Source organism: Hippoglossus hippoglossus, chromosome 9, assembly GCF_009819705.1.
Source record: "Hippoglossus hippoglossus isolate fHipHip1 chromosome 9, fHipHip1.pri, whole genome shotgun sequence".
Classification (NCBI taxonomy): domain Eukaryota; kingdom Metazoa; phylum Chordata; class Actinopteri; order Pleuronectiformes; family Pleuronectidae; genus Hippoglossus; species Hippoglossus hippoglossus.
Window position 1 is genome coordinate 1,192,882 of NC_047159.1, and position 15,451 is coordinate 1,208,332.

General features: G+C 43.8%; 1 protein-coding gene across 3 annotated transcripts in view; it reads right to left on the reverse strand.

Annotated features, from left to right (window-relative positions):
• The window catches only part of znf608 (zinc finger protein 608), a 36,342-nt gene that overhangs the window by 19,186 nt on the left and 1,705 nt on the right, over positions 1-15,451 (reverse strand). The window contains exon 1 of one of the 3 annotated variants that reach the window (XM_034596786.1): positions 15,118-15,338. The exons of the other annotated variants lie outside the window; for them this stretch is intronic. Coding sequence (XP_034452677.1) covers positions 15,118-15,123 — 6 coding nt within the window. The 5' untranslated portion in view covers positions 15,124-15,338. Of the gene's footprint in view, positions 1-15,117; positions 15,339-15,451 lie in introns of those variants that run through there. 3 annotated transcript variants of the gene reach the window in all.

Here is a 15,451-nt window from a genome sequence, read left to right on the forward strand (position 1 = left end):
TCACAGCAGCAACAATAAACTCTGTGTAGGAGACAAATTATCTTTGGTACAGGGAAGTTTTTCAGAAGCTGCAGGAAACTCCAACATTTTATTTGAGCGACGTTACGACTCAATAAAGATCACGGGCTCGACAGATAAGTCGACACGAGCGATGAGAGATTCTCCTGCTCGGCCACATCAAGTCTGTAAAGACTCAAGGTTCTTTGAGCTGTTCTTTAAAATCCCTCTGCTGGGGCTTTAGCTGCAGAGGTCACAGCCAAGGTCACAGGTGCAGCTCCAACACGGTGACTGGACACCAGCAGATATTCAGTATTAAAGGGATTAGAAACCAGAAACTAGAAACTAGAAAACCACATTAACATCCACGTCCGTCCAGGCTCATTTAATATATGTAGTGAAAACTTTGAAGGAGGCCACGGTGAGCTTTGACAACCATCACAACCAGTTTGAGATGTGAAGAGATTCCAAAGTGAAACTACATGGACTCGTAGTCTAGTCGGAGGATTTCCTATTTGCGTCACCAGCTTGTACCTTTGCATCGTTAGCTCCTAAGAGGCTGCAGCTCAGCCACCCACCTGGCTAGCTCGTTAGCTCTGTCACTCAATGACTCCTGGAATAATAATGGCCCAAGGAGGATTTATTGGATCCTTTGTTGCTCAGGAAGGGAAGGATGCATTTGTCGGTCTTCAAATGCAGCATAAAGGCAGTAAAACCCTTTACTGTTTCATGATCTTGATTTCAAACCCAGCAGTGGCAGCACAATCGACTTGACCCATCAGCTGAGTCAGTAATGTTACATTGTGGAAATGGAGGACGCCACAAAGCAAAGCCGTCCTGACTGGACGCTCACGTAACCAATGCAAATATATTCAAACCAATAGGGTGTCATGTCAAATTAGATTTTTGTGAAAAGTTCCAGTCCTTTTTATTGACTTTTCCCTCTGAAGTTCCACTAAGGTTCTTCCTGTTTGAGAACGAGTCCTCTTCCCTCCTCTGGTCCCTGAGCTGCTCAGGATGAGTCTCAGCATAACTTCAGGATTTAGTCTCAGTCCCAGAGTCTCTGCTCCAGGTATTAAAGCAGGTTTGTTTATATCAAAAAATGCAAATGTATCCTAACAAAATAGCAATAAAACAAAAAAAGCGATGAACGCGTGCGCTTCCTGACGCCATCTGTTAACTCCCACACAGCTGCTGACAAAGACCACCCAGGATGACTTCTACCAAATCACAGAGCAAATTAACTAGAAGAGAATAATCGCGATCCCCTGTGATTTCTCTTCCGCTGTTAACGTCTTTTTTTTCCTCCTTCAGACGCCCGGAATAAAAACGCTCGGCTGCAGCCACAGTCAGTCGGGACTCGGAGTCACACGGCAAAATAACAATAAAAACACGAGGCCGCTCCCCCGTGAGCTGAACGCTTCAAACAAATCAGCCGTTCTCCACAGTTTCTTAATTAAAAAGTCAGACAGCAGCAGCAGCAGAACTCTTATAAAAAAGCGGCTGCGACTTCATGGTTACACAAGACTGATTAGCATGCGATGTTGCAGAACAGCGTAACCCAATGTGACCTTGACGCGGAGCAGTCACAGCAACGTGTTTTCCTTTTATCGGACAATCTGCTGTGATTTCATACGTCGGAGCGAAACACTTCAGATTTTGGGGTTAATCAGGTGTTAATGTCTCACTTCTGAATAAAAAAGTGACGATGGTGGAAACCCGTCACTCATCCTCATGAACTGAGAGATAATTAATGATAATCTTAATAAGACGAATCACCGTCTGTATAATTTAATATATAATCACCTCGAGTACCGCTCCTCATATCTACTTCAAACTGGCAGGTGTGTTGCTACGGGCGACACGTTCAATATAGAGCGTGAAGACGTGACGGGTCTGATTGGACTGGATGTAATTTGAACATTCTTCGTTCCAGACGGAGTGGCTGTGGCTGAGGGGGGTAGAACGGTCGCTGTCGGGGGTTCGATCCCAGTCCTCCCCATCTGATACTGAACCCTGTGAACTGTAAAGAGCTTTGAGTGTCATCAGGACTAGAAAAGATCTTTATAGATACAGAACGTTTACAATCTTTAAGGAGCTCTTCACTGCCCCAAGTAGTATTCAAGTATTCCAGTAGTTTTTTGTGTAATCCTGCTAAGAGACACATGACAAAAACGTACCTTAGCGAAATATAATAACTATAATATAATAATAATAACCACGTGAAAAATGACTCTTTTTCATTTGTCAAACTTTTGTGTTTCCACCTTTATCGTGTCGTTAACGTCTGTTCTCTTCTTTCTGTCTGTTAATGCTGGTTTATTTTCTGTCAATCAATTAATTGACTATTAGTCTGATTTCGTTCTCAGGTCTATAAATGATCGTACGTCACAGGACATTAACGGCGCCTGTGACCTGTTCTAATAAACTGCCTCTGCTGGGGCACCACTCACAGGAGGGAAAAGCTCTAAAGGGAACTAACGAGAGACGATAGCAGCATCTGAAAAACCTCAGATACTGCGCAAAATAAGACATAAGCAGGTATGCAAATCTATGGACCAATCAGATTCCCCGTCTTTAAAGTACATTAGTTTCAACAACATAAAATTTACATTTTGATTTACAGTAAATCAGTTTCTTCTTCACTGCTCCAAAATAGCAGTTGCGCTGTGCTGCCACCGGCTCTAGCGTTATCCAGAGCGAGCTAACATGTGAGCAATTTAAAATGGCGACATGTACGGCAGGTATCAGAAATCGTTATCTGGAAGGAACATAAACAAAATTTTGATCACAATGAAATTATTATTTTATCTAAACAAAAGTTTTAGATTTCCAGAATCGATTAACGATAGTTTTTCCGCCTTTATGATGAAACTTACCGACCCTGTAAAAACTGCAGCGTCCATCGCTTCAAGTCCAACAAACTACATGTTAACACTGATCTGATGAAGGTGACAGGTGGAGGATAAACCTGCTGCTCCTCTGAACTGTGAACAGCCTCTGATGATGCTGTGTTACATGAGGCTGTACCGTGGTCATATATCCGTCCACACTGAACAAAGCTGCTGAAGGAAAGTCTAATTATCAAGCTTAAAATAAAGTCTGTTTATTTTTCTGTTTAACCGGGAATCGACCTCTTCCACTGCGTAATTACACGTCTCTCGCAGCAGCAGAGGAAGAAGCCGTGTGTCGTTCAGTCTTAAAAATAACCTGAGTCGAGATGGAAGGTTCACGTTCCTGCTCCACAGCAGTCGACGGTACCGGAGCAGCTTCAGGAGCCAGATGACTTCATCTGCTGAATGTGCTCAGTTATATTAACGGTGTTTGTTTCTTTCTGTTGGTGTTATTTTCCTCTGCCTCCTCCCGGCAGCTCGAGCTGATTGAAACTCTGCATCACTGCTCTCTCGCCTCGGGCGGTCTGCGATCATTGATTTCCGTTGTTGTATTCTTTTTTTTCCTGAGTCTCCAATATCTTGTTTTACGAAGCCTTCGGTGTCTGTGGCCGGACAACAAAGACCAAAATGTTCAAGACAAGAAGAGACAGAGGCAGAAACTGGAGTTTTACTGCTTTAACTGAGTCGCAGAGGAGGAGGGAAAACACAAAGACCCAACATCCAGTAAAATATGCATGGACCCCGGGGCCGAGCACAAACACAGAACCTGTCTCACTCGCTTCCCGTCAGATAAAACTCAGCCATGTTCTTCTTCCTCACAGAATCAATGACAGCGTCGTCAGACACAAAAAACCTCTGCACGATACAGAAAACTACACGTACTCGTACAAGAGGTAGAATGAGCCACGTGGAATATACAACTGTGTGTTCACAAGATAATCTGGAGATAATGAGTTCCTTATCTCCAGATTATCCACCATCTTGGGATAAGAAGGTCGACTTGAAAGTTGTGACGAACAAAAGCAAAAGCTTGTTTTCCTCTTCTAACAAAAAAACTGGTTTCTATTTTTCAATCAGAAACAACCTTTAGCTTTTTAATACAATATGAAACGATGTGAAAAACACTGTTACCACAAGACTACGGAATTAAACACAAGGAATTGTGGGGTTTGGTTTTTTCGATGTGGAGACTCTATGCAGACGATGACGTGGTTTTTACTCATGATCCCCCTCACACACCTGCAACTACACAAACCTCATATCACAGGTCACACACCACACACACACACACACCACACACACACACACACACACACACACACACACACACACACACATTGCACGGGTGGTACAGCCGTAAATTCGTTAGTTGCACAGATTTCTGTAGCATGTAAAACATAAGTGTCGCATTGCAGAGCCCTGATCTATGTAAAGTGTCCTTTTCTTATTTTAAAACAATGTATTATTCAATAAAAATATAATTAAAACAATAAAGTAAAACTGGAATATATTGTCTTGATAAAAGCTTTGTGTTAAATCCGTTCCACCACTTGAATCCACTTGAGGATTAGAAACTCTGCTGCAGTTCGACCTCAGGTGCGTTTGACTTGAAGTTTTCTGCCGCAGCTTCGTGAGGAGGTCGCCTCCTCGCTCGCATACAGAGATTTACCAAATTAATCAGAGAGCGATGGGAGGGAGGTGTCGGGGGAGCAGCGGAGCTCTCCATTAATTCTGCTCCAAAAATCTATAATTAAACAAAGACTCTTTCTTTATCTTTGCTTCTTTTTCATTTTCAATCACATTTTCTACCGAAGAAAAATGTTCTGTGTTTAAATATGTCAATAAAGAATTTTAATCATCCCAGTTTTCCTCCATCCTGACAGCGTGTTTGATGTAACTGGAGTCGTTCCTCTTATCTTTCTTCCTCCTCTTCTTTCATTCCTCTCTCCTCCTCCTTTCCTCCATTCTCCATCTTTCTTTTCCTCCCTTTCCTTCATTCTTCATTCTTTCCCTTCACCTTTTACCTATTCCTCTTTCAATCCCTTGCTTCATCCTCCTATTCTTTCTGATTTTCATTTTATTCATATATGTCCGCCTCGTTTTTCCTCTTCCTTCCTCTCACTCCTTTCCTTTCTTCACATGCTCTTTTCTTATTTCTCTCTCCTCTTCATCCTCATCTCATCTCTCGTCCGTTTCCTTTTTACATCATCTTCGTCTCTCTCCATTTTCTTGTTATTATCTTCACTTCTTATCTTCACATCTTATTCCTCTCTCTAATCTTTTGGTCGTCCTCCTCTCTCCTCCTCCTCCTCCTCCTCCTCCCTTTTTTGTCCTTCTTCGTGTGTTCCTCTGTTCTCCATCGTCTCTCATCTCTCTCCTCCCTTTTCTTTTCCTCCCCTCTTATTAAGTCCCTCAGCAACACAGACAGTTTTTTTGTTCCCAGTCAGAATCATCCCTGTATTTATTGTCTGTGTGAGTACGTGCGGTTTATTTGGTGTTTTTTTGCAAATGGCAGCCGTCTTTTCCCCATTTTCTCTCTCCAGTGTCTCTGCACTGCCTTTTCACTCCCTATCCACACACACACACACACACACACACACACACACACACACACACACACACACACACACACACACACACACACACACACACACACACACACACACACACACACACACACACACACACTCCACACCCTCCGAACGACAGACTTTAATTTGGTTTTAACCATCAGAGTAAAAACATTACTCACCGCTGTAATAACTCCTGCTGCTGCCGCGAAACATCTGAAACTAACACGACATCGCTGCCGCACAAACATTAACAATAATTACTTTCATACAAATCTACATATATTTAATCTCCCACAGTTTCGGTGTTTGCAAGCAGCGTTTTCATGATGATTTAATTATAAAGCATCAGACGACAGACACAGTTTGGCAGCTGATCCGACTCCAGAGACGGTTTCAGGCCTGAACCGTGTCTCAATTCAGGAGCTAAATCCTTTTTTAGCTTGAGGCTGCATCTGAAGACTGATGGTGTCACAGCACACAAGACTCCACTGTTTCCATGGCTCCATTCAATGTGTTCTCCCATCGCCCAGAAACCAAGGATCCTTCCCAGCCCAAACTATCCCAGGATGCATTGCACTTCAGTACAGACGTGAGATCCTCTCCAGACCACACCGTCTTACAGTAGGCTGGAGGTAATGGTGTACGCGGCCCAGGGAGGAGGCGGTCTGCGTGGGACACGTAGACCCCGTCCACCAAGGACACAGACCCAGAATAGAGACAAATACATTACATCAATAAACTGTCAAACACCAGAGATGAGCAGGAAGACGTCTGTGAACGTCCGTAATGTTTGTGCTACTGGACACGTGAGAAACTGTCTGAGAAACCATGAAGTCAGAGTTTCAGGTGAATTCATGTTAAATCACAAAGTGTGAGTTTGTCCAGTATTCAAAGTAATAAAACTGTAAATTAATGATTATAAAGGTTTATTAAAAGTGTTTTTACAAAATAACCTGAGACGTGACGACCAACACATTCACTGCATCCCCCCCCCCCCCCCCCCCCCCCCCGCCATTTTATTTCTTAATCAAGATCTAAACAGAGGAACAACATTCTCCACCGTGACTCCATTCATAATGCATGATGATGTATTTGTCAGTGATGAAGTTTGTCAAGTGTCAGAAATGTGTTGCTCACCATGAAATCAATTATTCATCAGGTAGTAAATTGCGAATGGGACACAGAATTAGATGCTGTGCTTCAGGAAGCAGAAAATAAGTTTTTCTTAAAACCTGATTATGGAATAAAGACGTTTCAAGTTTTTATGGAAACGTTTTAGTCTCTAATCGGCATCGCCCATGTGTTCAGCTCTGGCCAGATTTCATCAGATGTGTGTTCGGTGCACAGTTCAACAGAGACCTCTCTCATCGCGGCTCGTTTAATACAAGAGAGTCTCGCTTTTTAACTTGTTTATGTCTTAAATCAATATTTTCAGCTCATTAAGCTCAAAGTTGTAAGTTTGTGCAAAGTCAGAATGTTCGAGCTGTTGTTTCACAGCATCCGACCGATCGATACCAACAAACATTTCATCTTCTCCTCAACACAAAGTACGTTTCTGTTGATGCGTCTGTTTGGATTAAAAATAAAATAAATACGCTTCACTGCTTGTTCAGAAGTCCGACACATACGTGTTTGTACGAGTTTCACAGAATCCTTTAAATCTCAAACCGCAGATTCCTTCCTCTTTAGACCAAGATACTGGAGCTGGAATCTTTCAGCTGTGAAAAACATTAACAACACATGAAATGTTCCGAAACGGAAACATCACCTCAAAACATTTCTGCCCTGGACCACATTCCTCCTCATTTTCCACCGCGCTCATGGATTCCGACGGAAGAAACGTTAATCTGCTTTGGATTTAAACAGACGAGACGCTCGACTGAATAAACGTCTCTGAATAAAAGAGCAGCTGCAGAGAAGCACAGAGCGGCCGAGCGGCAGACAGGGAGGATCATGGCTGACCTTAGAAGGTGTTTCAGGTAATGACAGACGGAGGATGGGGACGTTGTGAGGCTGCTTCAATGAGCAGTGGAGGTTCTGCTGAATAAAAGCAGAAGCTGTCAGCCTGCAGAGTCGAGCGTGTGGGCGGACCGTTGTTCCACGAAGCCGCTTCACACTGGCTGCCGCTGACACTTTGATACCTAATGGACTTTGAGTCCGTCCTCCACATGAGCTGTTACTGCTCTGAAAACACTTCTGTGCCTCCAGGAGGGAATCGCACCGGCAGCGGCGCCGTTTACGTCTCGTGTCCACTTGTCTGTAATGTCTTCAATCTGAGTTTATGTCCAATTATCACTTCAAATGAAAAATACATTTTCTGTTTCCGAGAATCTGGTCGATAAACCGAAACATTAAGCAAATATTGGCATTTTGGTCGATATGATTCCTCTTTTTCACTAAATTTAGTGGAAACACAAAGGTTTATTAAATGCAAGTAAACTCACTAAAAAGGCGATTGACTCCTTTCGGATTAGAGGAGATTTTGCTTGATACAATTTCATTGAATTGAATTGAATTGAATTGAACATCAAGAGAAAGAAGTGCAGCGTCAGGGTTTCGACTGAAAGAAGAAATCAGGGTTTCATGTTTCCATCGTTTCCGATCGGAGCCGTCTGCTGCAGAGTCATGTGACCTGGGAGTGAATGAGGACTGAATCCATTCTCATCGCAGACAGAAGCCAGATGTCAGTGGGTTTCTGACCAGTGGACAAGGAGCTTTAATATTAGCTTGATCACAGAGCTGCCTCCTGAAAGTCGAAAGTCTTTGGGGGGAGATTCGAGCACTGTGGGTTTCTCTCTCTGTCAGTTTGCAGTACGCCGACTTCAGGGGACTTTTGGTCTCCTGAATTAGCTGCAGAGTCAGCACTCCTCGCTTTTACACTGCTCTCCAGGGTAAGAATCATTCCACTACGTGTCTGGAACGGCCTATTAGCTCCCATTGGAAAACAGCTAACGTTAGCATCAGCCGCTGCCTATATGAATAACGTTTCATAGTGTACGATCAAATACAATGATGTGAAAGACGTTTTCAATCTGAATCTGATGCTCCTCTCGGACAAATTCATTCAAGCCCGGAGGAAAATGCACCAGATGTGATTAAGTTATTGATGTAACATTAGCAGTTAACACAACCTCAGAAAGTCAAGTTATGTTAAGCAACATTATTATTGTCATTATTATTATTTATTACAACATATGTTTCTGTGTAATGTTCATAGAGTTTACATCAAAACAATAGTATACAAATATAATAACAATAGAAATAATATATACATAATGTGCAGTGAAATAATAATTTGTCATATTTCTTGTGTTTATACTATTTTCAATCGCAGCAGTTTGACTTTATTATGTTTATAAAATCCGAGCTCCCGCCCTGAGCGTGATGTCAGAGGAAAATGGCCGCAGTGTAAATATGGAGAATGGATTCAGGTGATTTATGCTGACGACGCTAATATGTTTGTGTTTATTATATAGTCACGTGACACATTTGGCTCAAACACAACAGTTTCAGTCTGATTTAGCAGCTTGAAGCTGTCGACAGCTGAATTTCCTGCAGAGAGCGAGTGTGAATTAGCGCCTGTGACGGACAGTTGGCAGAAACCTCTGCCCCATTTATCTGCAGAGACCGAGAAGAAGAAACAGAGACTGACAGTATTAAAGTTGTTCGGGACGGAAGCTGCTCGGCTGAATACAAAGTCAACGACAAGACGTGACCGGGTAGAAATCCACCCGTCTGTGGTGAACGCGAGGAAGTGTTTCAACTTGAGGGAGAACGAGGGTTTATCAAGGGCACTTTGTGAATCGACTCCGCAAACAACCAGAGACAGAAGGAAAATAAGAGAAACAGAGTTTGTAGAGACGCTGGACAACAAACATCTTCACTGACGCTGACGGTTCATTTATTCCAATTCAAAGACTAAAGAACGGGATTGTTTTTGTGTGAAACAAGAAGTAAAAGAATTAGCCCTCAGTTTTACAGCTGCCTGTCTGCATCACAGTTTCCTCCAGGACGATGAAAGAAAACATGAAGCGTAGACATGAAGTCAGGTTGTACAGAAAGAAACGTCAAGGTCACAAGCTCGTTTCTCAGAAAACGTCTGTAGATCTTTGTCGAATTCACCGAAGGGTTCGTGGAGAGAGGGAGGGAGGGGGGGGGGGGGGGGGTTCGTCTGTCTTCTGCCTGTCTGATTCTGTGTTTTCCACCAATAACCTCCTGTCAATCACAGCTCATTGGAGCCGACAGACGAAAACAAAACCTCCCAGTGACTGCAGAGAGTGAAACTGGGTTCTAGCTTCAGGTTGATGCTTCGATTGTTCAGCGACGAACTGAGAAAGAACCAAGTCACAAAATGAGGGAATATTTAAAGACGTAAAAATATGTAAAAACACTTTTTGATTAAATCAAGGTGCGTTGGATTTGATCGCCTGTTGGTGGCGTCACAGCGTCTTTGTGCACGTGTCAGTGTCTTTCTGAAAAGTGACTTTTTACGATACACGTTTTATATCGTGGTGTTTTCTTAATTCTATATTTGAAGCGGATGAAGGATTTTATTCGTCGAACGTCTGTATCTTAAGTTTTCAGAGAAACCGAACAGCGTCAGATTTTTGACGTGAAGCTTCTTTATTCAGCGGATACAGACTAAACACGAACTGGAGCAGTACCTTTGGAAATCAATCAAATCAAACCACTTCTTGACTCTTCCTTTAAAAACACCCTCATTTCCCTGCTTTTTACTTTTGGAAGCTCTCCGACATCTGATGTTCCTGCAGCGGCCTCTCGGTAATGAATGAGAGAACTCAAATATCAAATCAAAGGTCAGAGTCTGACTCCCCTGGAGGCTGATATTCGTCACTCACTCAGGAATGTGACTCACAGTCACTGCACATGTTTCAGACGAGTCGTACTGAGGAATCCACGTCTGAAAACACGCTGGGTGTCTATGAAGCTGTCAGATAACGGACCAGTGACGGACTGAGGCTCGCTCCAGACAATATGCTTTGAAAACCATAAACAACATGAAAGTGCAGCTGATCGTCGGCCTCAGGTCTGAGTCGTGCTGAAGAGCAGCGACGTCCGTCTGATGATCACAGCTTCAAATCACACATCAACTGAGAATCAGAAGGTAAACGACACCTGATCGACCTATTTCCATGTTTAAATACAAGATATAGATGTATAGAATAAATCTCTGCTCAGATGAGAGCAGCAGAATGAATTCACACCATCTCAGCCTTTGTCACAATATGAATCTATTTTGAATGGTGAGACATTATTTACACGTTTTTCTGCAGTTTGAGCTTCATTAACACAGCGTGAGTGTAATTCACTGAGTCAAAGCTGCTCAGCTGCTCGTCAGGTTTATCGTCTTCATGCCGATGGTTTAAATGAGAGAGTCTCTCTGGAGAGGCTGGAAGTGTAAAACACATTTAGTTTCAGGGCTTTAATGTAAAGTTATTAAAAGTGAATAACGTGATCTCTTGACTTAACAACAGAAAAGTGATAACGTCTCTCAGTTTGTTTTCGGTGGAACGGGGAGAAGCTTGTTTTCGTCCCGTCGGCTCTAAACTGTTGAGACAAAGAAGAAAATGTTTTACATGACGGCTCAGGAAGCTTCGCTCCGGGCTGCTGTTCCCTGACAGGCTGAGTTTACTGATGCAGAGTGAAATCATGCTGATACACAACGTGAACCAGAGAAGCTCCAGTAAATCAAACCGTTCTAATCTGACAGAGGAAAAAAACGACGCAATGGATGTAACTGATAATTAGCAGAAACAGTAATGAGGTCATTTAGCAGCGTGACACCTCATCACTAACAGGTTGGTCTGATTGATTGACAGGTTGCGACACAACGCTCAGATTTGTGATGGAGGAAATGAATAAAGATCTTCGAGCTTTATCCACAGAGACTTACACTAAGTCCTACAGAGTGTCCTTGGAAAGGTGCTAAATAAATACAGGCCATTTGTATTATTATTAATATTAAGTGTATTCAACAAACCCAGAACAGTTGCCATGGTGATATCATGATGCTATCACTACCAGCATCACACCTTCAGACACAGAACTCCACACTAGTTCCAATGCAGCGACTGTGATGAACCAAACTCTCCAACAAAGTGTTTTCACTGCAAAGCAACAGAACCATGGTTCAGTTGGATCCAGACCCAGAACTCCTCTTCTGCTCTGAGGAACCGTTCACACCTGATGTTCAGGTTCAGACTGAACTGAAGAGTCTGAAGCTCTGAACCCAACAAGGTGTGAGCGAGTCCTTTATCCCACAGGTTCAGTGAAAGACCAGAGAACGAGCCTGATGTTCAAATGCAGCGAGGCCACATCGGATGTGTGAGCGTCACTGAGCGTGCTTTTCATTTCAGCGCTGGTGTTATCAGTTATGAGATCGGACACACGCCTGGTGAGTCTTCTGCCTGTGAGCTGCACGGCTCCTCTTCAGCTGCACACGGCCTGTTCACAGCTAAATGATCTTCCACCACAGATCCAACATCTTTCTGTTGAAGATGGAGCAAACATACATGTCCTGTTCCTTTTCAAAGTAAAGCACTTCTGTTGACTGAATTCACTTTGTTCAATCAAGGTTTTTATGGTTATTGCAGGACGGAAGATGCTTCACACCGTAGAGTCCTGGCTTTTAGTTACTGCTCCTCTACTTGTATTAGAGGAAACACGGCGATCACACCTGGAACCTCACATAGCCCCACATCCCACACGCCCCCTGCGTGAACAACAGACGCCACAGATCAGCCGTCACGTGCTGCACATGCACCGACTGTGGCCCGGGCGTGAATCCTATCAAACCAAACGAAGCAGTCCCTGTTTCTCCTCTCACACTGTGAGTGAGAGCTGAGGATATCTGGACGTTCATCATGTTTATTCAACCTGAAAATCAGGCGGCGACACCAGAGACGAGGAGCGAGTCGTTCAGGTGCAGGAAGGTTTACGATGCCGTCTGAGTGAAGGACACGGCCGTCACTCACACTTTATTCATTCTAACATCTGACCAGTGAAAACACAACACAGACAAATCTGATTTAACACAGATTATTCACCTGGATTACAGGTGGGATTATCAACAGCCTTTATAATAACTGACATCTGAACCTTACAGTTGTGTAAAAATCTATAAAATCAATGTTCACGCATCATTTTTATAGTGAAAGATTATTTTCTTGTGATGCCTTTATAACACTTCAGAATTCACAGTCTCCTGTTTCCCTGCATGCATCTCTCCTCATCCCTCAGTCAGCTGTTTATATGCAGCATCACACCCCGATCACAGCTCCGGCCTGAATAAACCAAATACTGTCCACATCGCCATGGAAACCGAGGCCTGCGCAAAAAACCTATTGAGAAAAAAAAAAAAAGCCAGGTAAACGGGACAAAACTGGAAAAAGCTGCCGTTGTCACCGCGTCTCCGTGGAGCCGCAGAGCTCCAGGGAACAGGATGTGGTGTCGGAGGCGGATATTGAGGAGCATGTTAACAGCTCTGTGAGACGATCAGAACCGACGTGAGACGATCAGAACCGAAGATAGGAGGATAAAACAGGAGCAGAGTGTTTGTGTTGTTTCATGTCGGTGCAGCCTGCAGGGATCCAGACCGACACACGGCGATAACACACTCTGTCGTTCACACACACTCCACTGCATCTTATTGTCATGCAGATGACAGTCTGAGCCTCTGCAGCGGCAGAGCGGCTTTTATTTCTGTCAACAAGCCCGACTCTGATTTTTAATGGAGGCTTGATTCCATCTGTAAATTTGTGTGGATATTTTTAGCCGGAGCCTTTCAGCTGTGACTAAGAAGACGGTCGGTTCATTCACAATCTGAACAACCACTTGATGGATGGAAACGTTCTACAATCATGGGCCACACAGGAAGACTTCTCACTTTTCATTCAGTAGCACGAGTCATTATCCGACGTGGATTTCTCCAGACCTACACGTGAGAAATGAAAAGTCCCCAGAGGATGGTTTCCTCATGACGTCTTCTTTACTAATCACAGATTCATTTAGTGCCGCAAGTCGTTAATTATCCTGTGTAAACGTGTGAAGACCCACATGACAGATTCTTATAAAACCGAGTTGTGACATCCTGTGCTCATGTTTGTATTATGATTTTACATCGTGATCGATCTTGAAGACGTCCATGATGCTTTCAAGTGAGGGAGACATCTTTAACATTTATACTTGTTTTACTCTGATAGTGTGAATCTACGCTACGTTCACCAACCAACAGAAAGACGCTGGTTGTTTTCTTCTGGGAGGTCATGTGACAGGAGGCTGACGAATCAGCGAGAGGTTGTGAGCGTCTACGTCATCGTTTCCAAACATCTCCAGTTCTGCTCGTCCAGACTAAAACACGGCCCCGGAGTTTTCAAACTGAAACGGGAGCAGCAGCGTTTACAAACCTCTCTGATGAGCGTCTCTGAAGGAGAAGTGTGCACGGATCTGTGGCAGAGTTGATGAAACACAAACAAACACGTAGTCTTGTGGCTGTAGACAAACAAACCACCGCTCACACTCACAGCTACAGTTCAGTTAGAGTCTCCAGTTAAACCTGAGTCCAAGCTGCATGTATCTGAACAGGAAGCAGGAGGAAAGTCACTCGGACACGATGAAAACCTTCGTGCTGCGAGGCCACAGTAGTGAACACCATCGTGATACCTCCAAGTCCAGATCATGGGATTTTAACATGAGCGAGTAGCAACAGTCAAACAAGTCAAAGCAAATGTATCTGAGAACTTTGCGGCCGACACTTCTAGAGCTAAAACGATAAATTCAACCATCTTACAAGGAAGAATTCAAAGGAAACAAGTCGAGAGGGTTTCACTGACAACAGCATTGATCACAGGTGAAGAAACACACGTTAATAAGTTATTTGATGGTATTAAAACGGTCTGAGACTGACTGCAAGTGGTCGACTGTGACACTACTGCTCCACAGACAAAATGGCAGCGTTCATACCAGGGATGTTTTGGCTTCATTTCTGTAAAATGGGAGGAAGTGGAAACACGACGTCTTTCTTTATTTCCCTGATCCCACGTGATATTGATGTTCTACACGCTGTTAGCATCCTGCTCTCAGTACGAGGTTTATTAAGGTAAATAGTGTCTGGACGGTTTTTATATTATTATCATATTTCAACTCCCAGTTGTTAGTGAATAAAAGAATGAAAATCCTCTGGAGCTCCGTGACAACCATCACAGGAGTCAGAGCCCAGATCAGTGTTGACAGGGGATGAATTACAGCCTCCACAGAGTGACTGAGTGTGTGTGTGTTCCACCACCGAATGGGAATCCTTCAGATCAACAAATAAACAGAGTAGCGGAGGCAGGCCGGCGTTCCTCCTGTCAGCAGCATCTGCCTGCTGCAGGGAGGGCGCCTCGGCTTTTTCCTGCCTCCTCCAATCCCACAAAAAACCTAAACTCCTTCTGGACATCCTCCATCTGCTCCTCTTTTCTCCTCCCTGCGTCTTTCAGACTCTCTCAGGCTGCGTCCTCTGCTGTCACGTCCCGTTCCTCCCTCCCTGTCAAACATCTCTTTCCCCACCTCACCTCTCCAGCCCTCCATCTTCCTCCATCTTTCCCTCTCATCATCGTCAGAAACTCAGCAGGATTTCACAAGTGGCAACAAACCTGCATGTTGTTCCCTCAAATGACCAGAAAATCCGATGGAGTCTGGTGTGGCTGATTAAACCTCAGACAGTCCACCTGCAGGTTCCTAAGACGTAGACGCAGATTGATTTTGACATCACGTGTCTTTATCCCAAATGAAAAGAGGAAACAAAGCAAATTCTTATTCCTTCACGCCTCGTCTCACATGTGAATACTTCTTTCTCGTTTACTGCACAAACCAGGGCTGGATTAAATGGTTCTGAAAGGAGGAGGATGAGGAAGAAGAGGAGGATGGAGATGGACGACACACTGCTGCTGCCTCCCTCCTCCTCCTCCTCCTCCTCCTCCTCTTCAT